Source organism: Crassostrea angulata, chromosome 8, assembly GCF_025612915.1.
Source record: "Crassostrea angulata isolate pt1a10 chromosome 8, ASM2561291v2, whole genome shotgun sequence".
Lineage (NCBI taxonomy): Eukaryota > Metazoa > Mollusca > Bivalvia > Ostreida > Ostreidae > Magallana > Magallana angulata.
In genome coordinates, this window is record NC_069118.1 from 49,797,080 (window position 1) to 49,824,506 (window position 27,427).

Sequence of the window (27,427 nt, forward strand, 5' to 3'; positions counted from 1 at the left end):
TTAAAAGTACAAAAGTCAACAAAATTGACATGTGAGACCATGTACGTGTGCATGAGTAGGACGTATCTGGTGAAACAGCGATTGCATAATGTATATCTGAGCACGTAATGTTTGCACTGTTTGAACGAGAAACATTCATAGAAATCAAAATTATAATAAATCATTGATAGACCAGAAAGGGCATCCCAGGTGAAGTTAAATTTCGAGGGTCACTGCGGGAGTATTACCTCCCTATAAACTGTTGTATTAAACAAATTTGGTTTCTAAGTAAAAACATTTAAAAAAAACAAAAACAAAAACAACCCTCCCCCCCCCCCCACACACACACAAAAGGAAAAGATTGGCAACTAGTTTTAAAACTTTCAATAATAGTGCTCCCGTTGATACATATATTGTCAAGTAAATAAAAGCTGCCACGTAAAAGATATTTTCAATAGCAGCATGAAGTTTGCACTAACATTGGAGAAAAGATGAGGACATGAAAATTCTATTTTAGATTTACTTCAGATGAGTAAGAAATTAAGAGGGCTGGACAGTAGTGGCCATTTTCATGCTACATTTACCACCTTTAGATGAAGAGTTCTGTTTAAAGATTGAGTAAAATGTTCGAATTTGTTGAAGCTAAAATATTTGGATTTTTTCTTTTCTAAATGATATCTTTTCGGAAAAAAATGTTATGGGTCAAAGTTTAAGGCAGATCTGACGGTTAATTTGCTGACTCATCAGCCTCCTTAAAATATTATTTCTGTGTAAATCTTGATAAAAGTTTTTCAATAATTCGATTCATTGCCCAAGTCCAGTAAGTCGGGTACACATCAATTACATGTACATGTATTTAAAATTAAATAGGTTATTTTATTGATGAAGATTTTTACATACCAAAAAAATAAGAATCTAATAATAAGTTTCATGTCTAAAAAAAGTAACTGTTGTTTAACTTCCCATGTGTATATTTTTATCGATTTTGTCAGTTAATGGTATTTTTGCATGACAACAACTAAATCGCCACACGCGATGAATATTGAGGGAAAAATAATCTGTTGACCCAGCGCGCAGTCCGTGAAAACCTCATCATCAGATTTGTAAAGGTAACTTTTATGAAACATTTATGTTTCTAAGACTCTTAAAAATATGTAAAATCTTTAAAATAAAAAAAATTATATATTTATTTTACTATATATTTTACTTTCGCACAGAGAAATAAGTGCCTTTGTTGTGTTTCTAATTTTGATACATTGGACCATTTTATTTACATACGTGTATAGAATGTACATCTTAATTATATTGCCGTAAAATGTACTGTCAAACAATTAACACAATTTAAAGGGGCATGGTCACAAATTTGGTCAAATTCTATGTTTCATGTTTTTATTATTTACAATGCTTAAGGAATGCATTTCTAATGATCAAATGAAACTTGAGAGTCATTCGTAGAGTTATAAGCAAGATACAAGGCTTACAATTCTTGGTCATGTAAACAAGGCTCGTGCCCTGTTTTTGTTTACATACGTTCAATATACCAGTAAAAAACCTTTTTCCAGCTTATTTGAATATCTTTTTATTTATTTTAAGCATAGATAAACAGTTCCTAACGTTTAACAAATTCGTTTTAGGTTTAAAACTGAAATTTTTACTTCAACGTTCAAAATGTAAACAAACGCTTTGTTTACATAGCGAAGAATTTCAAGCTCTGTAACTCACTTATAACTCAACAAATGACACTCACATTTCGGCTGCCTGTTAAAAATGTCTTTCTGAAGCATTGTAAATATTTAAATCGGAAAAATAATTTTTGACCAAATTCGTGACCATGCCGCTTTAAATAAATACTATCTGCATGCAATTATAAATTATGTTAACTTTACTTGATACTGTTTGATTTTATAGTTAAAAATTTTTCGTAAGAAAACGGACCCGTCGTTATGAATAAAATGGTGCAAGTTTAACGATTTAATTTTTAGTTCACCTGAGTCACTCAGGTAACCTATTGAAATTGGTCTTCGTCCGTCGTCGTGCGTCGTTCATCGTGAGTCATACGTCGTCCGTTCACAATGTTATAATTTTAACTACTTCTTGAAGACTACGAGGCCAATTGTTACCATTTTTAGCGTGACGCATTTCTAGGATAAGAGGAAGCTAAATTCATGGGCTTGGTTAAATAAACAATAAAAGCCAAATTTTCAAAAATCTTCATCTCTACTCCCTAACAATTTGGAAATAAATAAGTGCATGGTTATAATGTCCATGTAGCCTTCTACCAAAATTGTGAAATCCATGCTCACCCCACAGTCAGGGGTTCATACCCCAGGGTGGGGCTAATATAGCCATATACTAGTAGTGAAAATGTATTAAATCTTAGTAAATATCCTTTTCTACTCCCATGTACATATTTGAGAAAAATCAAATGCACGAGAAGTCCTATTTAATCTGTGAAGTTCATGGCCCCAGTGTCGGGAAGCTTAAATGCAAACATTAGACTCTGAATCTAAGGGCTATGGTACGCAGGTGATTATAAAGGTCTGCGTGCCTCTTGTTTTTATAGCTACATGTACAAATAACCTCTAAAATAAGTCAGAATTTGCACCCCCCCCCCCCAAAAAAAAAAAACAAAAAAAAAAACAACACCACACCCCAAAACCGCTTTTCGACAATAAACAATTTATATGCATCAACTCAAATTTAAAAAAAAAGAAGGAAAAAAGTCCCCAATCTGTAATACACAAAACGGTTACGAAGGGTGATACCCTTTTTTTCTCTGAATCGCCAACAGGATGAAGAGTCTTACGGCGGCGCTCGTCGTTCTCTTTGCGCTAAGTCTGGAACCATCAGAAGTAACAGGAACGTGTCGGGACCACTGTGACAGATACGATACGGGGGAGGGCACCAAACCATGCACTACGAAACTGACTCGGCAGGGGATGAATTACAAATCGTGTGGATTTCTCTGGGGAAGTCGCTGCGAAAAGGGATCGTACGTATGCAAATACAGCTTAGACACAGCGGGTCCTGGTCAAAATGTGACAGAAATCATTCCTAAATATGACGACTTTGTCAAAAGAACCAGTTCAATTTCTGTTTACTTACATGCAATGTGATTTGCCCCCCCCCCCCCCCCCCCACACACACACACAAATAAAATTGAAATATTATTTTCCTTCAAATGAAGATTTACGGTTTGCCCTGCATGACACAATTAGATTCAAATTCCTGAAAATAATGGTGTTACTTAAAATTTGAAAAATTTGAATGTACAAAGAACAGTTAAGGTACTAATAACGTGAATTAAAACAATTTCAATTAAAAAAAAAATTGAATGTGAATACCTGAAATATTTTTTTTATTTTGTTTAGATACATGTACTATTCTCAAGGATATAAGTGTTGCAGACAAACATGCAAAGGTATGGGTCACAACTATTCTAATGCAGTCATTGTATGCACAGTCATTTAGATATGGCCATTGACGATCTAGATTATTTTGTTTCATTGAAAGGTCGGGTAGTCGTTTTTCCAAGAGGTAATTTGAACGATATGAATAATAATTACAAAGTACCATTTAAATGAAAATTACTATCGGATGATTATTGACAATCATCCAAACCGGCTGCATGGAACCGTGATTCTCATCAGTCGGAATTCCTTGAAGTTTTAACACACTCAACAATTAAGATAACTCGAATTGTTGACCTTGCGAACACCCGAGCTGTCAAAGAAAGTGAAATCCATAGATCTATACCAATCGCAACTTCTCGAGCCTTTCCGGCTAGCTCGGAGCTTGCCGGAAAGGCCCGAGCAGTTGCGATTGAGATCTACATGTATACACAACTTTCAATTGAGTTCTAATTTATTCGTTCAGTTAACGGTGGCTGGGACAGCTGGAGCAGCTGGTCAGTGTACTCACACTGTTCCCGCACGTGCGGAAAAGGGTACCAGACACTGGTCAGATCAAGGTCCTGTAGGCGACCATCCCCAAAGAACGGGGGGCGGGACTGCTATGGACAAAACACAGAGAGAAGTACACACAAGAGCTGTTTTATCAGACCTTGCAAAGGTGAGCATACCATTTCTTTACTTCCTGTTTAGTTTGAACTAATAAATTTTATACTCTTAACTTATTCTTTTATTTTATTTTCAAATAAATGATTTTTTTGATTTGGTTTCCTGGTCCGCAGTTGACGGCCACTGGTCGGCGTGGAACAGTTGGTCCCATGCAGGCTCCTGTTCAGTTTCTTGTGGCAAAGGAATGAGAACGCAAACTCGAACACGCACGTGCAATAACCCAAGTCCGAGCTATGGCGGGAAAACGTGTAGCGGAGGCAACACAAAAAGTCATGATGTCACATGTATTCGAAGCCCCTGCTCTAGTAAGTTTAAATTTAGTCAATGATTAGATTATGTCTCTAAAGAGTAATGAGTAATTAATTTGTTTTCAATGAATTCATGTGTCTATAACGTTTTGTAAAGGGGACGGAATGTGGTCCTCTTGGAGTAAGTGGGTCAAAGACGGCAAGTGTTCCGTGACCTGTGGAGAGGGGGTCAGGAAGCACGCGAGAACACGAAGTTGCAACAACCCAGTTCCCAATAATGGAGGAAAATATTGTGTGGGAAGCCGAAAAGAAATCACCTTGAAACAGTGCACAGAGAGGGTCTGTCCTTTAGAAGGTGTGTTTTATTTTTTAACTGCAATGATTTCACTTACCAAGATCATAATCTAATATGAAACGCCATTAAAAATCTCATATATGCAAGTTTTAAAGCTATTTTTTTTTCAATACAGATCCCCTTCAATGCAAACAGAAGACTTGCAGCATGTATGGTAATTGCAAGTGCGCGTTCGGTTTCTATGGAGATGGATTCACTTGTAAAGGTACATATATGTGTTACATACATATGCCACGAGAGAGAGAGAGAGAGAGAGAGAGAGAGAGAGAGAGAGAGAGAGAGAGAGAGAGAGAGAGAGAGAGAGAGAGAGAGAGAGAGAGAGCAGCTATGTTGATACAGATCGTTCATGCTTGTAGGAAGTCGCGGAAAGAAATTTTTACTTCTCTTCATGGAAACAATTTCGGATTTGCAATCTGAAGTGTCAAGCAATCGATCCACAGAAATCCACGTGGCAGCCCTAGATCCTAGTAACATAAAACTGCAATCTTCTTCTGAAAACTTGCGCTCCCTCCCATTCAGTCGAGGAAAGTCCGTGTCTACGGGAGCTTCGACTCTAAAAATTCCAATTTCGTTCAGAACGACTGATTTCAAGACCGAGAAGAAGGCAATATTGCTTGAATCGACCAACCCGGTGTCTGTCTTCTCGCTAAACCACGACGGTTACTCCTCTGACAGTACTCTGATATTGCCAGTGGAAAGATTGGGAACAAAGTATATCGTTGGGTCCACAGATCCATATTCGTCTCGAGATAAAGCACACAAAAGCCAAGTCGCGGTGGCTGCTTTGCAAGATAACACGGTCGTAACAATTAAACTGAAAATGAAATCAAATACTTCCCTGTATTACCGTAACAAGCGGTATTTCTCGGGCAACAAAATGACCGTTAACTTGAACATGTTCGGAAGTTTTCAGTTGTCCCACCAAACCGACCTTACTGGGACGTTAGTGGATGCCAATCGGCCCGTGGCAGTGTTCGCCGGAAATCGCTGCAACAAACTGCAACGGTTCGGATACTGCAGCCACTTGATTGAGCAGCTTCCCCCGATCACTGACCTGGATTCAAAGTTTATTGTACCCCCAAGTCTGGAGACGAGTGGTACAAGGGTAAGAATTGTGTCCCCACGAAAAACTCGCGTATTGTTTTATCTAAATAGCGGGAAAAGAGAGAAGGTCATGCAACCAGGCATGTCACATGACGCAGAATTTCATGGCGACCATTCTGTTTACATACAAGCGGATGGGCCAATCATGGTCCTGAGTTTTGCAGTTCGAATGGGTCGAGGGGGCCAAGGGGATCCCTACATGTCTATTGTACCGGGGCTCAATCAGTACCTCAGTCAATACTATATACTGGTCCCAACCGGATACACGAAGAACTTTCTGTCTGTCATCCTAAAAGCCGAAGCCAAGTCAAAACTGCTTATCGACGGAAAACCAATTTCTGGAAAAAGCATCATTTCAGAGATAAAGGTTACAGCGTGGCGGGAGGGTCACGTGGTACTTGTTCTACAGGTCAGTCCCGGGGGTCACCGACTGGAGACGACGGACGGGTCCAGATTTGGGCTGATGGTGCACGGGCAATCTGACGGGGATAACTACGGATACGCCGCCAACATTGTCAAACTCTCGTAAAACTGCACGAGACTTCGCGATATCTTTTTCTTTATAAGTATTCTACAATGATATAATAAAATGAGAATAGCTGTCTTTTTCACTTTTCGCCAAATTTTTATTTATCATTCAATGTCGAGATTTCGTGTTGATTCAAGATACAAGCAATCTGTATCATTTTTAAAAAAAACTAAACTTTTATGCTGTTTTGTTTTTTATACAAACAATAATTTTATCTTTTTCAAGAATGGACTAGACAACACATTTTTTTCTTGTAAATTAATCCGTTTTGTTGTAATTTTGGTTTTGCAAACTGAAAATTATTAAACCATATTTTCCCGAAAATTTAGAAATGCGAATCATATCTGTGTGGGCGTTAAAGGCCAAAGGCATTGTGTTTTATTGTTTGTCATCCGAGCGCGTGTCACATTGTGACAGATGTTTCAACTTCCCGCGTCCCATTTCACTAATGATTCTGATGCATGCAAGCATCACATAATTTGACACCAATTGGGTATCACGTGACCATTACCGAGAAATCCCAGCATCCACTGCGGTTGTAGCCTGCAAGGGCAGAGTCAACACAGCAGATAAGTATAACATTTTATCAGATTCATCAAAATACTTAATATTAAAAAATATATTCATAATTGAACCTTTTGAACACATTAATATTCAATTTATGAGACAGAATCTAACTATTTCTTTCCTAGATATATTGATGATATTTCTTGAATAGACAAGTACTCTGTCTCGTTAAATGCAACCAACCTTTCTGAAGATGTTTTAATTTTACTTCAAGATATATAATTTTACACCGATTCTATAATGGAGATTTACTTAACTACATCCCATAATATTAACAATAATGAACCATAATGCTCTATCAATATGATGGATGTTAAAATAATAACTGCAAGAATGATTACAGAAAAATTACAAGATTTTCCTTGATATATCAATAATAAGTAATATCATTTTGTCATATACTAGTAGGTGTTGCGATCTGAAAAAAATAACGGACTATGCATCAAGGTATTTAAAAAATGACATGAGTAATAAACTCTTACAAAGATGCATGACACTTGTGTATCTTAAATCTTGTTAGACAATTAACATAATGTTTTATTTTTTAAAAAGTCAGGTTAAATTTTAAGCTGGAAAGCAGTGCCAGTTTTGCTATCGGAATTCTCCGTCCTTCTGATGTCAATATCTCTAGAGAAAAAAAAGTTAAGAACCATATTTTAATACTTTCTTCCTTTATATTGTTTAGAACGATGCGGACGCACATCTCGTTGCTTTTACTGGTCTTTGCTCTTTGTGAGTTGACAAATCTAGCAACCGGAAACTGTCTCAATTATTGCGATAACAAGAACACCGGATACGGAACTAGGCCCTGTACTAAAACACTAACTGAGACGGGATATTTCACGCGCAAATGTGGATTTATGTGGGGAAAACGATGTGTCACAGGATAGTCAGTACATTAATATGTTCTCATTAGTATGCAGTATTGAAAAATTAACTCTTTTTGCACGTTCTCGAATCATTTAATCAGTATATTATGTTCTCATCATGCATGATGAAAAAATAACCTTTTTGGTTCCTTCTCAATTAAATCAGTATCTTAATTATACGATATTTTTTTTCAAATCACAATTTGGCTGTTTTATGTTGTGTGTATTAAAAAATGCACAATATTTTAGACTATTCTTTATCAACATTTCATGTTTGCAGTTTTACAAAGTATAAGTCTGGATACGGCTGTTGTCAAAGAACATGCCCCGGTAAGAATTGTTTTTTTTATAAGGGGTTTGATAATCATGGATAATTTAGATTCTTAAAATCTCTGGTAAAGAAAAGATTTTCAAAAATTCGAACAAATATTAAAACTATATAGAACTTATTGGCTTGCATTACAATTTTAAATTTTTTGGTTTTTTTTTTTTAAAAGATTTTGACGGATTCTGTTGACCACACACACCTCTTTTTGTCCTGCTTTATCATTATGTAATGTGTATATGCGGTATTATTTGGTTTAGTTATTACTTTTATCGTTATCTTCTATTTTCAAACAAACAGAACTCATTTAACTTTCCAATTCTTGAAGAGGTCCGAGTTTGCTCTGCTCCTGTTTTTGTGTTTTTTCCTTTGGACATTTCATTTACAATTATCTACTTGATTATCCAAATTACTCATTTGTCATCTTTTTGGATTTCATCAAAAAAAATTATATATATATATATATATATATATATATATATATATATATATATATATATATATATATATATATATATATATATATATATATATATATATATATAATGCTTCAGTAAGACATTTTTAATAGGCAACCAAAAATTGATTGTCATTTGTTGAGTTATAAGCGAGTTACAGAGCTTACAATTCTTCACTATGTAAACAAAGCTTTTGTTTACTTTTTTGAATGTTGAAGTGAAAATTCTAGTTTTAGACCTCAAATGAATGTGTTAATCGTTAGTAACTGTTTATTTATGCTTAAAATGAATAAGAAGATAGACAAATCAGCTTGATAAAGATTTTTTACTGGTATATTGAACCTATGTACACTGTAAACAAAAACAGGGCATGAGTCTTGTTTACATGACGAAGACTTGTGAGCTCTGTATCTTGCTTAAAACTCATCGACTGGCACCCAAATTTCATTTGATCATTAGAAATGCATTCCTAAAGCATTGTCAATTATAAAAACAGAAAAATAAAGTTTGACCAATATCGTGACCATGCCCCTTTAAAATATCGAAATTAATTTAATTTCATTTATTTTTTATGGCACGAAATATTGGCAGAGTAGTAAACCTTCTACATTAATTTATAAATCATGAACAGTCTAGTAGGCCTATACTATATGAATAAGTGATGTATGCATAAAACGGGGAAGTTGATTGGGGGAAGGGGGTATAATATTATTTTTTGATCTGAAAATCTGTCATGGGACAATGGTAAAAATAATAGCGAAATAGCGAAATTTGACTTAAAGGTCAAAATTAAAAGATACGACGCACTATATACCCATTCACATGTTTGAAATAAAATGAAAAAGTTTCTTTTTTCCAGTCAGCTGCGAAACTCAGCCATGTAGTTGTGTTTTTATTTTAGTTTTAAAGAATAGGCTAAAAGAGAACCTTAAGAAAATATTCGGACAAAGTATGTACAAAATATGAACCAAAAAACCCACCCCAGAATGAATTGTATTAAGCATTATATCATGTTATTGTGTTATATAATAGTGTTGATTCCCGCGCTTACGCGGGGTATCATCTATAGTGTAATTAAAATGCCCTTGAATTCGTTTGCACCTCTTTTGTGATCCCAGTGGACGCTGGATGGGGGAGCTGGAGCAGCTGGTCTCGGTACTCGTCTTGCTCTGTAACCTGTGGGGCGGGATCAGAGCGATACAAGAGGAAACGTTATTGCAATAACCCAGTAGCCAAAAATGGCGGGAGATCCTGTTCCGGTCAGCGTTATAGTGACGAATACAGAAACTGCTACAGATCTAAGTGTCCAAGTAAGTCCTTCCAAACTGTACACTCTAAAGTAGTACTAGTATATATTGAGTTACCAGTTAAAGTATATATTACATGTATATTGACCTTTGGTACTCTTGTGTGTGCTATTGGTTACTTTGTGTTATCAAATATTATGTACATTGTACATGTAGGGAATCGCGGTGTTTAGGATTTTAAAACTTGCGGAACTAAAAATATGTTCATACCAAATCAGTAACAGTTTGATGAAAAAAAAATTGACGCATTTTTAACGTACCAAAGCTTGTAAAACAACGAAAAATTCAAGATAATTTAATTTGTGTTAAATCTGTTTTGAATTGACCGGGCCAGTGTTAATAATGTAATTTTGACAATGTCATATATTTTTAATATACCGTCTTCACATCTAGACATTATATTCATACTTTACTACATTACATTTGACTACAAAGCGCGTTTTGTAACAATTGCTTTCAAGTAAATGGTGGCTGGTCTTCCTGGAAACCTTGGCAGTCTGCCAGCGCGTGCTCTGTGACGTGTGGAACGGGCACCAAACGTTTTACATCGACAAGAAGTTGCAACAACCCGAAACCACAATATGGAGGGAGAGGTTGCAGTGGGTTAACTAGAAAGTACGAAACTAGAAGATGCTCTACAAACAGAGGCTGTCCAGGTTGAGCATCTTTCGTTTGACATTTGAATAAAAAAAATTAAAGTATACTGTATCTGCTCTATTCCGTTTCAAATTCTTATTCCCGTTGCGTTATCTTTGCAACTCTGTTTTTGAAAACTTAGATTTCTGATTTGAAACACATCACATCCTCAATTTTGTCAAGTTGAAGGATATATACGACAAAAGCAAAAACCAAGCAAACACCCCCCCCCCCCCAAAAAAACCCCCCAACAACAACAAATAACATTTCCTCTCTTTTATGCGTGTAGTGGATGGAGGCTGGGGAAATTGGACTCGGGCGTCTGCCTCCACCCCGTGCTCTGTTACCTGTGGGGTGGGGATACAGGTGTACGAGAAACAGAGAAGCTGCAATAGACCCACCCCAAAACATGGCGGGAAAGACTGCCGCGGTGTAGCCACACAGAAAACTAAGAAAACATGCAGTTCTAATGTCGCCTGTCCTGAAAAAGGTAAGGTATTCAGGCATTTAAAAGTTTAATTTCTTTTGCAAAATAATACTTGTCACGCCCATTTTGTCACCTGTTTTAATTTTCTTCAAACTATTCTTAGGTTCTATACGTTGTCTCGCGAGGAAATGTAGCGAGTACGGCAACTGTGGATGTAGCTTTGGTTTCTATGGAGATGGATTTACATGCACAGGTAATAACTTACATTCGCAGATATGCTTTTCGATAATGTTCACATCCCCTGTCTTTACGACCAGAAGAAACAATCGATATTCGAAGTGAAAAGTTTGTTATACGGGCTTTTTTATACCTCTTACAATTGAAGACAGCTACAAATCTAACATTTTTGGATTGCCCATATTTAATGACGTTACAGCACTGATTGGGTGTAAACATATACCAATGTAGACATCTGTCAAGTATATCAAGAGGTAAATTGCAGGAAACATGCTTTAGAATAGCAATATTTTCATTTGAACACAACTTGCCTCATCTCGATTCTGAAAACATAATGTTTTAATATTAATATTTATCCCCATAGGCAGCCGTGGGCGCCAGTTCTTGGTGCTATTCATGGAGAACGCCATCGACTATTACAGCAAGGACCGTCACTTCTCCAAAATACACATCGCCAGTAGAAAGAACACAACCGTAACCATTAAAACCTCAAAATCCCTCTCTCCCAAGCTGAAAGAAAAAATGAACAAGTCTTTTCAAATTCAGAACGGTCAGACGGAAATGGATGTTCCTATAGCGATGAGAACGCTTGATTTTAAGACTGAGCACAAGGGAATAATGGTGGAAACTTCCGAGACTGTATCTCTGTTTGCGATGAGCTTTGATGGGTACTCCTCTGATAGCAGCTTGATTCTTCCTGTGGAGAGACTTGGACGTCGGTACATCGTGGGGTCGTCTGCTCCTTACAGTCCGGATATATCTGATTACAACAGCCAGGTGGCGTTCGTGGCGGCAGAGGACAACACAGTGGTGACAGTCACGTTTAATATAGCAGACGGACGCGTGCTAGTTTTCAACAACAAGAGATACCAAACTGGACACAAGATGGAGTTTGATATGAAACAGATGGAAGACTTCCAAATCTCGCATAACCGAGATCTAACAGGTACTGTCATCGAGTCATCCAAACCCATAGCGGTTTTTGCCGGAAACAAGTGTAACAAACTGAAACGATTCGGGTACTGCAGCCATCTTGTCGAACAGCTTCCTCCGACGAGCAATCTGGACAAGACATTTATTGTCGCGCCCAGTCTGAGAAGAACAGGTGGAATGGTGCGAGTAGTCGCCAACTCCAAGACTTATCTCCAGGTCATAGTTAATGGTACCACTAAACGGGCGACAGTGGAGAAGACCCGCCATTATGACGTAGCAGTAAACGATAACAGCGTCACCGTCATCAAAGCCAACGCCGGCGTGCTTGTTCTAAGTTTCGCTGTCCGCCTCGGTAGACGGACGGCCGGCGATCCGTATATGACGCTTATTCCGGGGTTGGAACAATACATTAACCAATACTATATTGCTGTTCCAAAGGGATACAATGAAAATTTCTTGACGGTTATCATTCCATCAGAGGCAAAGAGTTCACTGCGATTGAACAGCAAACCGGTTCCGTCTGGTTCTGTTGTATCGGAAGCTTCCGTTAACGTCACAGCGGAAGCGAAGTACGTTACCATGGTGATTGAAGTAGCTGGAGGGGCTCATCAAGTTGAAACCACAGACGGAACGAGATTTGGTTTGTTGATTCATGGTCGCGGCCGAGACGACGGGTATGGTTATGCCGCGAACATGGTTAGTCCAGGGATAATCTAACCTTTGTGCTTTTCGAATTTTGATTAAATTCTGATTAAATTCTGATAAAAACTGAGGTTCAGGGATTTTGGTGTCTACTATTTTTTTACGTGTTGGATATTTCAGGTTAATTACCCATGCGTTGCTTAAACTATTTCTTTTTCTTGGAGAAAAATCTACAACCTCTTCTCATTTCCCTGTCAGTTAACACGGAATGAGTTGTAAAGGAGTTACCTCGCTTGGTGCCTTAACAACTGAAAAAAAAACAATTCTAAAACAATTATCTCAACAACAATTTATTTGAAGAATTCCACCAGGTTTTTTTTCGAAATTGAAAAGATTCATACAAAATCCTAATTGGAAAACATATTTCAAATTTTATAAACAAATTTAAGCCAACTTTCGGTTTGAAATGAATTACAATCTTTTAATTAGCAATTATTTATCTTACACTTATTTTTTCAACTTTAATCCTCATAAATTTTTTCCTTGTTGATAGTAGATTTTTTTGTGGTTCATATCTCATCTACTAGTAAAGAAATGTTTATATATAATAAATAAAAAACCCTGTATTTAGGACAATGAGCACATGGTAAGGCACGGGTTGCAAAAAATAGGTACGGTATGTAAACCACGAGAACAAGTGTACCGGAAGTAGAAAAAAATTAATTAATGGCTACCGATCCATGACGGACAGATACTTGTATCTGATAAGTCTGCAGGAAAATGAAATGGACACCTTCTCTATTACAAACAAATTGTAAGACTAACAAGAATTCAACACCAAGCACGAGCACAATGTATGATGTTAAATTATTCGAACAATTGGCCTCAAAATGCTATTTTGTCTCGAAACCTTAACAAAGTGTTTGAAACTTGTACGCTTTTAAATACATTAAACGGACATTGTAAGTACTTTTTCACTCGTTGACAAATACTAGTTTTAAAATTGTCACCCATCAATCCGTGCATCAAAATTATGCAACTAATCTAGGCGCGGATTCAGGGTTTTCATCCAGGTATACTACCCTCCCCTACACCCAGCTCCTGCGGAAAAAAGTGAAAAGAAGTTCCAAATTCTTCTATAATACATCTTTGCCATTATGATTAATCGATCCCTAAAGATAAGATTGTAAACTGAAAGTATTTATGAAATGTTGATAAAGGAAACTATTTGGTGAGTTTGAGACATCAAAGCTTGAAGATACTCAAAAATTCCACATTTTATTATCTAATGAATTCCATATTGATTTGAATTTTAATATCTAAACCTTGGCAAGACAGCTTACCTTTTATATTTGTAATTAAAATATTATTGCTACCAGCCATATCATCTTAGAATATGCTTTTAAAATACAATCTTTGTAGGTCTTATTTTCGACCAGTACTAGTATTTAAAAATACAAAGGGGTAAAACTGCAGAGCTCCCAATACAGTATTACATCCTCATTTCAAGGTGATTTTGATGACAATTTACAGTTTAGTTAAATCACCGTCCTTTTTCATATTTTAAACATATTTTTTCCGGAACATAAATTGAGTATAAAATTTGATAACGTTGGGGTTTTTTATGAGACTTTACGATACAAAGAATAAAAGAAGCAACTTTGAGCAAATTACCACCGATAATGAAACATGAATTATGTAATTTTTTCATGTAAATTGTTATAGCCTTCAATTAGTTTCAACAAAGTCCAGACGTCTGAATATTCGTCAGGCGTTATGTGTTTATGGTTGTTAAATCTTGTAGAGATTTATTTTCAATGAGAATACACCATAAAAAAGAGAATAAAATGCAAATATAAAAGGGGTTCGCCTCGTTTATATCAAAGGTTCACCTAGTATATACTTGTAGTACATATACATGTATGGCAGATCTTTCCCTTTACTGCAGGTCTCGATTTATTTTTCCGGAAAGGGTCAATTTTCTGTTACTTATCATACTGTTTACTTATTCCGTCTCTCTCTCCCCCTCCTTGTCCCTCTCTCTCTCTCTCTCTTTCTCTCTCTCTCAGTGCTGAATTGGAAGGAATTTTTTTGGGTAATTCCTGTATGATCATATATTACATGTACTAGAACTCCGTACGTTACACGGTCGAACCAAATCAAAAGACTCGCAGACATTCCCTTTAATTATTCTTGTTAAGTTTAGAAGTAAGGATCATTATAGAAATTCCTGGAATCGAATTCCAAAAGTATAGGCAAATAAAAAGTCACAGAACATGACATCACTTTTCTGAGAAACTTTGAAGGTTAACTAGTGCCTGGTCCCCACCACAATAACCTCTTCAAGGGATTTCCTTGATTGTTTTGAAATGATTAAATATACATGTATTGGTCGTTAAATAGTAACGATTGCTGCCTGAGATCTATAGCCGTTTTCAAACAACATGTTAATTGATGTTTTTATCGTCTGCATTCGGCAATAAAAGTGGGAATTCACAGAGTCAAAAATATTTTCTTATTCATGAGATGAAGACCAAATTCATGTATTATACAAATGTACATGAATTTATATACTGAAATATACATGAACCGTGATTTAACTTTGAGAGAATGATGCCTCTGGAAAATTAAAATAACCCTTGCAATGATTGGTCGATTCAGGATAAGGAAGTAGTTAGTTTCTTTATTTTGCTCGGATTATTACATATACTCAAAATCCACACAATGACATTATAATGATCTAGTATAACCAAGGATGGACGGGTAACATTGAAATGATGAGTTTTTGAAAGAAAAAAAAACACCTTGTAACGTTTCAAACTATCTACGGTATATTAACTATCCATGCATTTGAATTAAATAAAACCTTTTAATGATAAAAATTCTACACACAAAACAAGAATTTATTTAATCTCTTTTATAATACCTCTGTTTTAACTATAAATGTAGGTTCAGACACTCGAAATGTATGTAAAGGTCGTATATACGAACACGTACACGAACTTCTCTGCACAAAAATGATAAAATATGTAGCTGGTTTTTTTATCCATATTCCAACTGGTATTAAATCAACTGTTTAATGTTGTCTATATTTTTGTTGATTTTTTGTTGTTGTTGATTTTTAAAACACAAACTCTTCTTTTTTTGAAACTTAGAAACACGTGTATATAATTTTTGGTTTGGTCCTGTAATTCAATTCATAAGAACGAAACAGTATGTCATTTGGCAAAATCGATTTCCTATCATATTAACGAATTGGCACCTGAACCCGGAAGTTAAATCCCTCTTTAAATAGTTTTGAATAGAAATCGAATTGACTGACACACAGCCAATCATATAGCTAAGTAAAAAACAGGTTAAGAAGTTTGCAGTACACTCGAATGATTTTAAACTGCATGTGTATTTAATGTAAATAAAAGAACTATTCTTTTATATATATATAATTGGGGCGCCACTCAAGCTAGGCTGTTTTAAAAATATTTGTAGAACATTTATTTCGATTCAGTTGGTGATGATATCCATTATTGATTAAGAGTTTGTAAAGCTTTTGAACAATTATATTTATTTTGTGATTTTTATTTTTCTTCATCAGCGGCAAATAATGTAAAGTAAATCTTTAAAATCAAAATAGAATATATACCGGTTTCACATTTACACATGAGTGCAGATCATTACTGTAATGAACAAGAATGTATATGAACTTCTTTATGTATTGGACAATGATGTACTTCAAAATGTAATTGAATGCAATTATAATGAATTTTAAACTGAGACACGTCAAGAAAACGTTGTACATGAAATACCGGTGTATTAAGATCAAGACAAATGATCTGAATCACACATATTCACGGGGGCTAGAGTTAAGTAAATTAATGTACACCGTACATGAATAAAAGTGAAATTAATTCAATATACACTGTACATGTATAAAAATGAAATTAAATTCAATATACACTGTTAAAGTAAAAAATTGAAATTAAATTCAATGATCATTTTCTCCCTCACTAAATATTCAAGTATCCACAGATTTTTAAAACCGGAACGTAAGTGCTAGTCCGGAAGTCTTAAGAAATCTCGGGGGCTCGCACCGTCCCCCGTCTCAACGCTCTGTGTCGTCTTTGATCAGAGAACACACTGCGTCGGGCGTTTGTTAAGCATGGCTCACATTTGAAATCACTTGCTTTTTCTACAACAACTTGAATTGTGGGTCTCTTATCCGCGGAAGGATCTATGCACCATAAAATGAGGTTCTTTGTCGATTCGGTCATATTCGCCTGTTCACACAGGGACGAAACGTTGTTCATCTCTTTTGGATCTACTTTGCTCGTAAACAAGTCCAACGTCATGGTTCGTTGGTTGTCAAAACAACGAAGGTTAAGAAACATTTCGTACAAAAGTAGTCCCAAAGCGTAGATGTCAGCGCATGCGACATACAACTCTCCTCTGAGAACATCCGGTGAAAGATACACAAAGTCCCCTGCGCCGATGGATTCTTTTTCCATGGGAAAGGTGGCATAACGAGGAAGACATCCCCCTGTCAATTTCACTGTTCCTTCAAAATCCACCTACAAAACAATTGCAAAACGACAATAATTTGAAAAACCACATTAATTAAATACATTTGTACACCACATACCTAAAAGGATGAATTTGTGTACTTGAAGGTAACATAAATTGCATTCTATGCTAGAGAGGAGTTGTGAAAAAGAAGTCATGAATTGTTTTGTAAAACCTAAAGTCGCGATTTTAGTGTGGAATACTTATATAAAACAAATTTCTCAAAATTTACCCGAGAAGTTAGTTGGTTAAATGCGAAGTGTATTAAAATCATAACAAGAGATAATAGGAAGTCAGTATCTCGTAAAATTCGCAAAGTAACACCATACCGTAATAGTGTTAGAATTTAATTCCATGTGGACTAGCTTCTTGCTGTGTAGATAGTCTATTCCTTGAACCACCTCCTCTAGAATTCTTGGAACCTCTTCCGCCATCTTGAGGAAGGTCGAGTTCTTGTACACCTTCAGGCTCCGCATGTGGTCCATGTAAATGAAGGCAGGGATCGGGGAATCAGAATGGTGGATACCCAGGAACTTTGCCACGTGTGGATGTTGCAGGAATCTGTCAATACATGATAAAATTTAGGATGTTCGGGGAACTATATGTGGATGACGTTAGACTTTTTCAAAACCAGCAAACTATTAATATCTTTTAAATTAATTTTATGATAGAAATGAATTTTTGTTTGTCTCGTTTTATTTTTATTGAAATAAATTTCGGCCTGCACTTTGTTAATACCTAATGACTTTGTATGGCAATTATAGTTGTTTACCTTAATTTGGTGACTTCTTTAAAGGGTTCAGAAATTCCAGACAGTGGAAGATAAATCTTTATTAAAATGGCGTCCTCCTGCTCATCCTTCTCGTCGTACAAACTGGCACTCTGGAGAGCGGTCCATATTCCCCGCGGAATCCTTTTACTGTTCTGAGTGTTGTTGGAACACGTGAGGATGATTTCTGAACACCTGAAGTTTTCTGAGTCCCCATATTCGTTGTAGGCATCTCGGAGTCGGATCTCCCTTCCCATGAAATCATCCACGTAGATGTTCCCTGTTCCGTACTCCATCAGATGATGCTTCAGATTTTCTAAATCTTCCATCATGCGTTCGTAGGTTCCTCTCGACTCTGTGGCATTGATACGGCAGTAAGATATGTGGTCCAGCAAATCTTCATTTGATTTAATCAATGCTGGGATGTTCTTTTCAATCACTTCCAGTAATTCCCGGGGACGGTCCAATATTTCGGAAACAAACTTATAAAGCTGACCATCACACTCCCCCTCTGAGTGCAAAAACCGTTGAAGAAACTTTTCGGAAATGTTTTTGGCGGTAGAAAGAGGCTCTTTTTTATAACCCTCCATTTTTTTGCTCCACCGAACGTTTTCAATTGCTTCAAAAATACGTGATTGGCGAAGTTTATTAGTTATACTGTCAAGAGGATGAAGAAATTTGCTCACTAACTTCACCGGCAAAGGGTTTGCATAGAGTGCTCCGAAATCGGTTTCTCCAGGCCGTCGAAGTTTAAAATTCAGCAAAGAGGATTTTCGCCGCCTCATTGTGACGACGTCAGAATCATCGGAAGAAACACTGTTGGTATCTGAATGTAATTCACCCTCGATGCAATTTAAGTCCTCTTGAAGAATACAAAGCTGAAACTTGATTTGGTTAAACATTTCCTGTTCCACTGCCTGGCATTTGTGGTTGTCCTCCTCCCACTTGGTAAATTCGTCCGTAATCCTCTCCAGCATCTTGTGTTCAATATTCCTCTTTAGGTCTGGCCAGATGTCGTCTGCGTTAATGTCGGTCAGATCTTGCTGCAGCCAATGAACAAGACGGAAGTGAGCTGCGTCCTGTCTGAGAAACTCTTCAAACATTTGGCAGATCTCCTTCACACTCGTCTCGATCTGACATTTTTGATCTTGCAGGACGTCCTTTGACTTCTGACGTAGACTTTGAAGTTTGTCATGCACGTCTTTCATTTTCACTTTCAAATGCTGTTCGGTGTCATCTACGGACTTGACAATTGTTTTCAGGTGATGAACACTTCTGACCAAAACAGTTTCCATCCATCTGATAAAAAGGCCAGATAAAATTGTTTAAAAAAGGCGCAACAGGGCCAGTCTATTTGGTTAATGTAAAATGTGAAAACGTTGTTTCATCGCCCAGTTCTTTATTTTCTAGGGCACCGAAAAATAGCCTTATAAATCAACGCCTAATATCTTAAATATTCATTATGGTCACAGCAAGTCATTTTTCACATTTCATAGCATCTCAGTGAAAAAAAATGTTTTATGATGCATTTCATTGTATTTTCAGCCACTGAATGTAAACTTTAACAGAAAATACTTACTTATATGTGGATTTGACCCGCATATCTGTGGCTTTGGTCAATAATTCTTTAAGATTGTCTAGGAATAATTTGTAATCTTTGGTGATATAATCCCTATCAAGAGACAGCTCAGCTTTTGCCCGCTTTGCGGAAAACCGGATGACACTAGTTTTGACTAGTCCAGGCCAGTAATTCTCCAGCTTCCGCACCGCGTAGTCATACACAGCGGTCTGTTCGTCACTTTTCACATTGTCCCAAAGGTTACACACAAATATTGCACATTTCGGATCGAACAGTGTTGTAGCATCGTCCAGTTTCTTCTTCTGTTTGTCAATGATAACTTTTAACAGATTTCCGAGCTGTGAAGAAAAATGAGCCACAAATATATACACACCGTTTATCTTTAGGATTACAAAAAATCGTCTAATACATGTAATGATATTGTAACAGCACATAATTAATAATCTTAAGTTAAGGAAGCTCACCCTATCTTCATCCACACCACCTGCATTGTCCGACTTGATGACGTAAATAAAACCCATGATGTGATGTTCGGAGACAAAGTGAGTGATGACCGAATCCATGGCAGAATTTTCCCCGATACCCGGCGAGTCAACCAGCACAATACCGCTCTGGAGAAAATGACAAAAGATAATAGTTTATTTCCGGTATTATAAAAAGGATGATACTGCCCCTAGAATTTTGTCAAATTCTAGTTGGTAATTCAAAGTGGGAAGAACCTTAATGTTAGCCTTGCGTATCGCAACATGAGCTATCATGACTTAAGTAGTCGGAACAAACAACAGTCAGATTTCTCATATCAACTGTAAAATAAATCGACTTTTATTTGTGATGAATACATTAATCGACACTTATTTATAATCATTTTTTCCCACAGACCTTCAGTAAACTGATTGGAAGAGAAAGCTGCACTTCACTTGTCGGCGACTTTTTCTCCCGACTGTCGAGGTCCGTTTCGTAAATTTTGTTCCACAGCCTCTCTTTCAGTTCTCCTTTGTGGATGCCCTCTATATCCTCTGTAGTTCCATCCATGTGGATGATTCGGGCCTGACGCTTGGCGCCATAGGAAATCTTTGTAATGACGGAAGTACACGGGTTGTGATGTACTGGAAGTATATCTTCACCGAGGAGAAGATTAAGGAAGCTTGACTTGCCTGCAGATGTCTCTCCTGTAAAAAAGTATACATGTAGATACTTAAAGAGGGCTGAATGCTGTGGCCATTTTTAGACTATATTAGAACCATTTTAACAAGAGCTTGGACTTTGGGTAGTTGTGTCAAACAGCAATGTGACGTAGTCCTGTCTATTTCACTGCTGGCCACTCAACCTTGGCTCTTTGAAATCAACAAGATTTGTCTAGCTTTTGAGCTTAGTCTACGTAATTACTCATTTCGCTTGAAACCGCGTCATTTTTAACTTGTTTTGACTGAAGAAATAGATAGCTACGTCCAACCGAAAGTCCAAGGTCTTGTTAGAATGTTTCTATGTGGCTTTGTATAAAGATGTAGAACATAATTGAAATTTCACAGCTTAAGTACATGTATTAAGATTTTTATCTTTAGAATTTAGAGTTTATATTTAGAAAACCCTCTTTAATAAAATTTCAACAGAGATCTGATGGGTTATAATTTGTCGACTATCTATCCTTCTAAGTTATGTATACATTTATGCTTGAGCAAAATATTTCTTATGAAATACACGTTAACCTATATTAAAATTAAGCCATTTTTTTAAAAGTACTTTCAAAATAAAGTTTTAAGAAGAAATTTCAAGTATTTTTTGCAGTTTCTTTAAATCAAACAGAGATCTGCAGACTTTAAGTGTTTGAACACTTCTATAAGGCCTTGAACAAGAGTAAAAAGTGGATGTAATTTGAAACGGTTTCAATGTGTGTTTTGCAATGTTCAAATAAAGTATCTAAAAATTGGAGAACTTGGCACCCTGAATTCCACTACAGTTAAGGTAAATGAAGGTCATGCTCATTAGAAGGGCATCATTTTATTCTGATCAAATGGTTTGTAGACAGTCTCGTTCTTTGGCTTTCCAGCTAATGTTAACAACTATATTATTCTGGAAATTCAGCGTTAAAATTCATATTCTAATTAAACATGTTAAATTCTTCAATGCCAAATAAACTAAATTCAATTATGTCACGCACGTGGAGTCAACTCTACACAAAGGGAGTGAGCAATATCTCTCCGTGGTAGACGATTTTAAGATACTCTTTTTCTGGTTATAATTAGCCGTCCACTGTATTATTGCCTAATCCATGTCCACCAACCCGTTACCGTTATAGTGTATAAATTGATTGGATGTTTTATAATATTGGATTTAGTTTTGATATCAACGGACGCATGCGGTTACCCACTTTTTGTTCACAGAAATGTAAGAAACTAAGATGCGTGATGCATTTTTTGCAACATTACACAGGTAGTTTTACTGCTAAACGATATTTTATAATGTCCAAATTATGCAGCCTGTAAATTACCCGCACTACAATTCCACGTAAAATAAAAATATATATTTACATTTACATTTTCCAGTGTCTGTGCCTGTGATAACACTACGTATCAATTTTGTACTATAAAACCCATAACTTCAAATGACGCCAAATTAAGGCGCCAGCGGGGTTTGCTTATTTATATTTCAATATTTAATCGTACGATGGTTTAAAATTATATTAAGTAATAAGGAATCATTCTAGGTGATCAAATCTATCATAAAGCCCTTCGAGCTTTACTGGATTTGATCAAGCCCCGACCAAAATTACCATCTCATAATGCTCAAAGAATGATTCCTTATTCCTTATATAACAGTGGCGTCGGAAGCAAATTGAAATTGAGGGGGGGGGGGGGGGGCTAGACTAATTCTCAGATATCTTGACAAGCAAAAAAAAAAAAGAAAACCTAATTCCAAAATCATGAAAATCCTAATCCGTGGGGGGGGGGGGGCATATTTCCATCTTTTAAGGTAAATTTAGGAACAATTATCTTTCCTGCGAAAAAAGGTGGGGACTCTATGATTATGATGCTATGTGCCTAATGGTTAGGTCTAACTTTGCAAAAAAATGGACGGGCTAAGCCCCCCCCCCCCCTCTGGTTCCGACGCCTATGTATAAAGCCTGTAGATTCAAGTCGCTCCACCTGTAAATTATCTGACACTTCAACCACCTGTAAATCTAGCGTACACCGCCTGTAAATTCTAATTAAATTATCTGATTCTGCAATCAACTACAAATCTACCGTACACAGCCTGTAAATTACCTGACACCACGATCATGCACTCCCCGTCGGTTACTTGGGAAACTCTCTTGTTGAAGTCGATCTCAAAGTTCTTCATCGCTCCCTCCGTCACAAGGAGTTCCTCCAGAGCCGCACTTCCTCTCTTCATGCGCACATCCGGGGCTTCTTTGACTTCGAACTTCTTCAGAGTTCCCTGAATCTTCTTCAACAACTCGACGATTTTCTGACGTTTTCTCTTATCCTCCCTAGCTATGTCATCTAGTTTCTCTATTGTCTTTGAAATAGAGGATAAAATAGCAGTGAACTTTTAGAAGCCTTTTGAACAGCTGGGCTCAAATATATGTTGTATTTTACTATAATTGTAATACAGAGTATGTTCGGTCAAGGAATAGCAGCTTATAAAATTAATTCTATAATATAACCACATATACGTTTTTAAACAAGAAAAAACGTTGGTTATTTTAATGTGGAGAATGGTTTGACTTCCCTCCATGACAACCCCACATCTACATGTAAAAACATCCTTGTTAAATGAATTGATTTTAAAAGGACATTGAAGATGAAACATAACCCGGTGTGAAAAAAAAATACGTCGTTGGTTTTTCTGGCAAAGAATATTTGGCAAGCAAGTATTCACCAAACTACCAAATCTTTATCTTCAGTTAGAACTACATTCTAGGATTAGATAATCTTATGCGCTCGTTGTCAATTGTCTAAATGCTCGACTCGTAAATTGACGCCATGTCTATTGTTGAACGAGGTTTAAATCTTCAGAATTCAAAACAAGAGATATATTTCAGATATTAAAATTAGGACTATACATCTTTCAAATCAGTTTCGGATAAACTTAGTCTTATAAAAACTTAATTATACATTTAGATTTTTATGCTTCCTGAAAGAACTCGAGGAGAAAACATAAATATGGTTTTTAGGTTTTTTACGACGAAAAATGTGCTTGCATTTGTTCTGAAACTCACAAAGCTCCTTAAAATGCTTTGTGCGTACTGCTTTAAAGTCCCCCAAAGGATCCAGTTATGAAAAACACCGGCTTATCAAATATTTGATGTTTGTTTTAAGTTGGCCCGGGTTGAACATAAGACACTGCTCCTCTAAGAGAGACACGTCATATGTATGTGGATTTTCCATTCCTTAAAAGTTTCGGCTCTTCAAAACAAGAATGGGAATGTCTAAAAGGTCTAATGTCAATTAGATTAACAAAAACGAATTGTCTGTGAGATAGTGCATGACAAACATAAATAATACTGAATGATTTGCGTTACATTTTTCTTTCTTTTTAAAAATTGTCACAGAAGGAAAGCGTGTGTACATGTAAGGGGCAAGGATAAGGCTCCAAGGTTTGAAATTAGTCATAAAACCTTTGATATATTAATAATGCTTACATGTGAAAAGACATTTTTGATAAATGATCTGCGCAAAAATTCTTCATTTGCAAAATACAATCTCAATTACATATCATAATACATTTATCCTACAGAAAGGACACGCATAATCTAGTAATTACATAAATTATACATACGCACCCCAGACCAATGTACTGTGGAGTCGGAAGCAATGAAAAGGGGGGGGGGGGGGCTAGCTTTGCAAAAAAAGAAGGAGGGGGGGGGGCGCTAAGTCCCCTCCTGCCCCCAGTTTCGACGCCTATGATGTAGTTGACAGCAAGCAAGCCTCCCTACCTGATCCTTATAGTTGCCCTTCACTTTCTCGATGTGCATGATAATCCTCTGTCTAATCCCGTCCATATCCGTTAATCCGGATAAGTCGACCTCCAGATCATCTCCAATATCGAACACCTCGTCCTCATCCGCTTCTTCCACATCCTTCACCGTGTAGTTGATGGTGTCCTCACGTCTTGTGATGGCGTAGTCCCGTCTCGACATCTTGGAAACTCTTTTTCCTTCACATCTGTAACTTTCTGAACATGGACTGAAATTTTTATCAACTTTCAGTTCTTGAAATTTTTTTCCTATGTCAACTCACATTTGTAACTTTCTATAAGATGTTCAACCGATGTTGGACTGAATTTTTATCTACTTTCAGTTCTTGAATATTTTTTTCCTAGGTCTGTTGACTTCGGTTTTCTTCGCTGCACACAACTATTTGTCGCTCCCGCTCGGTCTTACATAATGGGGTACCTGCAATTATTAAATACTTCCTCCTTTGCTCTGAATAACTTCAAAACACATGCAGTAAAAAGCTTTTAGCGAAGTCAGAGGACAGTTTAATGTTAAACAAACACTGATTCTTATATACTGAATTCGATAAAGTCGTTTAAACAAGATGGGGTTATATCGTCAGCCTTTGGTTAATAGCTACACGCTATACACGTTATGCTTCAGTGCTTCTCTTACAAAAGGTGCAAGAATCGTCGTTATCTGTTTGCTTCTGACGACTATTTTGGAATTTTTCATGCCTCATAATGAGTAAATACAATGTAGACCGTGAATACCGGGTTACGTACGTTAATCTTGAGTCAGATATTTGATTTATATTGAGGTCATGGTATTTAGGACAAACACTAATGAATTTAACAGAATAGTTAACTTTTTATATTTATATATTAAGTTGATTTTAAATTAACGTCATTAGTCACGAAATATAAAATGTGTAACTTGACGTTTTGTATTTTTTTGAATTAAAAAAATTCCTTTTAAAATACTTGATTTAAATTGGGAGTCATAAGTATGTTTAACCTCGATAAACAAAATGTTTAACCGAACATTATAAATTAAAATAAATGGCAGATACGTGAGCATTACGATATTTCTTGCCTTTTTTAAATCTATCTTGTATAATAAAAAGTTCACTTATAATAAATAATGTCCGTTTCTCTGTTATAAGTTTTGTTTTTTTTCTTCATGACTGTATGATTTCTACATGTATATATAATTTTGTGTTTAATAATTGTCTAATAATTGGATCTATTGACATGAATTGAGAAGAAAATATTACCTAATGATAAATAGTAAATACACAGACCATTATTGCTAATCTAATCTTCAAACATCTTTTGAATTCAATTTACTTAAACTCTTAGAGACTTCGTAATAAACAAACAATACCTATAGATTCAGCATATGTACATAAAACTGACAAATAAACAGAGTACATACCTGCAATCTAGCGTGGTTTCAGAAGAACATTTGATGATTAAAGCACTAAATTACTAACATTGCCCAAAAACAATGGCATCCTAAAAATTGGCCAATCATATCGTAAGGAATAGCGTCATTTTGTTATTCAATAGCATTTCTAAAGCGTAAGATTCTAAATGATGCAAACTAAAACAAGTATGAAAGAGCACTTGATCCGTAACCCCAAGTATAGTATTACTGGCCTTTAATTGATTGCCGGCTGTAGGGCTGATACAGACTGACTCATTAATAAGTGAACTAATTGAAAAAGCACGCTTTGCAATGTTTTGGATCATACGTTACGATAGATAAGAATTTTATATCCGCTGGAGTATAGCTGTGTTTAATATTCATATTTTGTTTTTGTTATTTAAGAACGTTTCGTTTTTCTTTTCACATTGAACACTAACACAACCCCCCCCCCCCCCCCCCCCACGAAAACCCTACCTCTTTCTCTAGTTGAACCACAGGTGAAGTTTCATCCACAAAACGGATTATTTTATATGGTTTGTTGCCTCTCAAAGTTTCCCTTTTTTGACATGTTTATTGCAGGAAGACACCTTTTAAAACACCTACTGATTGGGTACGTAATCATTTAAAAAAAAATGGAAAAAGATAAAAATTCAATATGACAGTTGGAAAAAGGTTTAAATTTATATTTAAGTGGAATAAAATGGTATTGAATAACAAATAAAAAGTTATGATATTTATTTTTTTTTTAATTTGCTGAATTCATATTTTATTAAAAAAAAAAAAAAAAAAAAAAAAAAAAAAAAAAAAAAAAACGAAAAGAAAAAAAGAAGATGAAAATCAATGAAACGTATGATATTTTTCAGTATTGAAGTTTTTAGCTGTTATAATAAAAGGATCGGCTTTTCGTGTATTGCTGCAAGAAAAGAAAGTGTGATTTTGCACATTCCGGAATAAAATAAAAAGGAAATTTTGAAAGACAGATTCGATGCGCTTATTTATTTGTAAATCAACATTTATCCGCACGCAAGAAAATCTAGCCATCAAAGTTCAAACGAAAGGCATACTTACATTGTATAAATAAACATGCTACGAATTTATAGGGCCTATCTATGTCTTAGCTTGCCTAATTATATTTTGAATAAAATTTTTTAAATTGAAAATTTATCTTAGTTAAAATTAAGTTTAAAGTTATCAATGGCATGATAAAATTATCAATCGTGAGATAAAGTAATCAATCGCAGAATAAAGTAATCAATTGTGGCAATAATTAATTGCAAACAAAAGTTGATTGACATGGTAAACCATCTATTATTCGCGACGACTATATTTCGCGATTTACCTGAGATGAAATGGTTCGCAGTGACTAATTTTTGCGACCAAGCATTATACACGCATTGTTTTTTTTTATTACAACTACATGGCAAATATTGATTCGCGGTGAGAAATATTCATGACAATGA

At 36.0% G+C, this 27,427-nt stretch overlaps 3 protein-coding genes across 6 annotated transcripts; 2 read left to right on the top strand and 1 right to left on the bottom strand.

Annotated features, from left to right (window-relative positions):
* Positions 1-971: 971 nt before the first annotated feature.
* LOC128161210 (uncharacterized) lies at positions 972-6,369 on the top strand. The gene is made up of 8 exons (XM_052824437.1): positions 972-1,088; positions 2,771-2,971; positions 3,351-3,400; positions 3,856-4,050; positions 4,172-4,363; positions 4,464-4,661; positions 4,777-4,866; positions 5,018-6,369. Exons 2-8 carry the CDS (start codon positions 2,772-2,774, stop codon positions 6,292-6,294), a joined length of 2,202 nt encoding a protein of 733 aa, XP_052680397.1. The 5' UTR covers positions 972-1,088; position 2,771; the 3' UTR covers positions 6,295-6,369.
* Positions 6,370-6,734: 365 nt separating this feature from the next.
* LOC128161209 (uncharacterized) lies at positions 6,735-12,826 on the top strand. Of its 3 annotated transcripts, none has more exons than XM_052824434.1 (8): positions 6,735-6,866; positions 7,536-7,750; positions 8,011-8,060; positions 9,632-9,823; positions 10,282-10,476; positions 10,746-10,946; positions 11,047-11,136; positions 11,485-12,826. In XM_052824434.1, the coding sequence occupies exons 2-8, from the start codon at positions 7,551-7,553 to the stop codon at positions 12,768-12,770; spliced, it is 2,214 nt and encodes a 737-aa protein (XP_052680394.1). In that variant the 5' UTR covers positions 6,735-6,866; positions 7,536-7,550; the 3' UTR covers positions 12,771-12,826. The 3 variants fall into 3 exon arrangements, with proteins under 3 accessions (XP_052680394.1, XP_052680395.1, XP_052680393.1); XM_052824435.1 differs by having other exon boundaries at positions 6,742-6,863; positions 7,550-7,750; XM_052824433.1 differs by having other exon boundaries at positions 6,747-6,867; positions 7,547-7,750.
* A 2,532-nt stretch (positions 12,827-15,358) lies between these two features.
* LOC128160031 (uncharacterized) lies at positions 15,359-26,103 on the bottom strand. 2 transcript variants are annotated; one of them, XM_052823283.1, is made up of 9 exons: positions 25,974-26,103; positions 24,537-24,995; positions 22,864-23,116; positions 20,480-20,769; positions 20,065-20,211; positions 19,601-19,938; positions 18,025-19,320; positions 17,582-17,813; positions 15,359-17,260 (listed from the first exon to the last, which is right to left on the bottom strand). In XM_052823283.1, the coding sequence occupies exons 2-9, from the start codon at positions 24,738-24,740 to the stop codon at positions 16,760-16,762; spliced, it is 3,261 nt and encodes a 1,086-aa protein (XP_052679243.1). In that variant the 5' UTR covers positions 24,741-24,995; positions 25,974-26,103; the 3' UTR covers positions 15,359-16,759. The 2 variants fall into 2 exon arrangements, with proteins under 2 accessions (XP_052679243.1, XP_052679241.1); XM_052823281.1 differs by lacking the exon at positions 25,974-26,103 and having other exon boundaries at positions 24,537-25,214.
* Positions 26,104-27,427: the final 1,324 nt, after the last annotated feature.

Excerpts from the sequence above, each read along its gene's own strand:
- LOC128161210 (XM_052824437.1), top strand. The coding sequence starts at position 2,772 with ATGAAGAGTCTTACGGCGGCGCTCGTCGTTCTCTTTGCGCTAAGTCTG. Across the intron at positions 2,972-3,350 it reads AGTCGCTGCGAAAAGGGATC|ATACATGTACTATTCTCAAG; the intron begins GTACGTATGCAA and ends TATTTTGTTTAG. Across the intron at positions 4,051-4,171 it reads TTTTATCAGACCTTGCAAAG|TTGACGGCCACTGGTCGGCG; the intron begins GTGAGCATACCA and ends CCTGGTCCGCAG.
- LOC128161209 (XM_052824434.1), top strand. The coding sequence starts at position 7,551 with ATGCGGACGCACATCTCGTTGCTTTTACTGGTCTTTGCTCTTTGTGAG. Across the intron at positions 8,061-9,631 it reads TTGTCAAAGAACATGCCCCG|TGGACGCTGGATGGGGGAGC; the intron begins GTAAGAATTGTT and ends TTGTGATCCCAG. Across the intron at positions 10,477-10,745 it reads TACAAACAGAGGCTGTCCAG|TGGATGGAGGCTGGGGAAAT; the intron begins GTTGAGCATCTT and ends TTATGCGTGTAG.
- LOC128160031 (XM_052823283.1), bottom strand. The coding sequence starts at position 24,740 with ATGTCGAGACGGGACTACGCCATCACAAGACGTGAGGACACCATCAAC. Across the intron at positions 23,117-24,536 it reads AGGGCAACTATAAGGATCAG|ACAATAGAGAAACTAGATGA; the intron begins GTAGGGAGGCTT and ends TCTATTTCAAAG. Across the intron at positions 20,770-22,863 it reads GTGCATGATCGTGGTGTCAG|GAGAGACATCTGCAGGCAAG; the intron begins GTAATTTACAGG and ends ACTTTTTTACAG.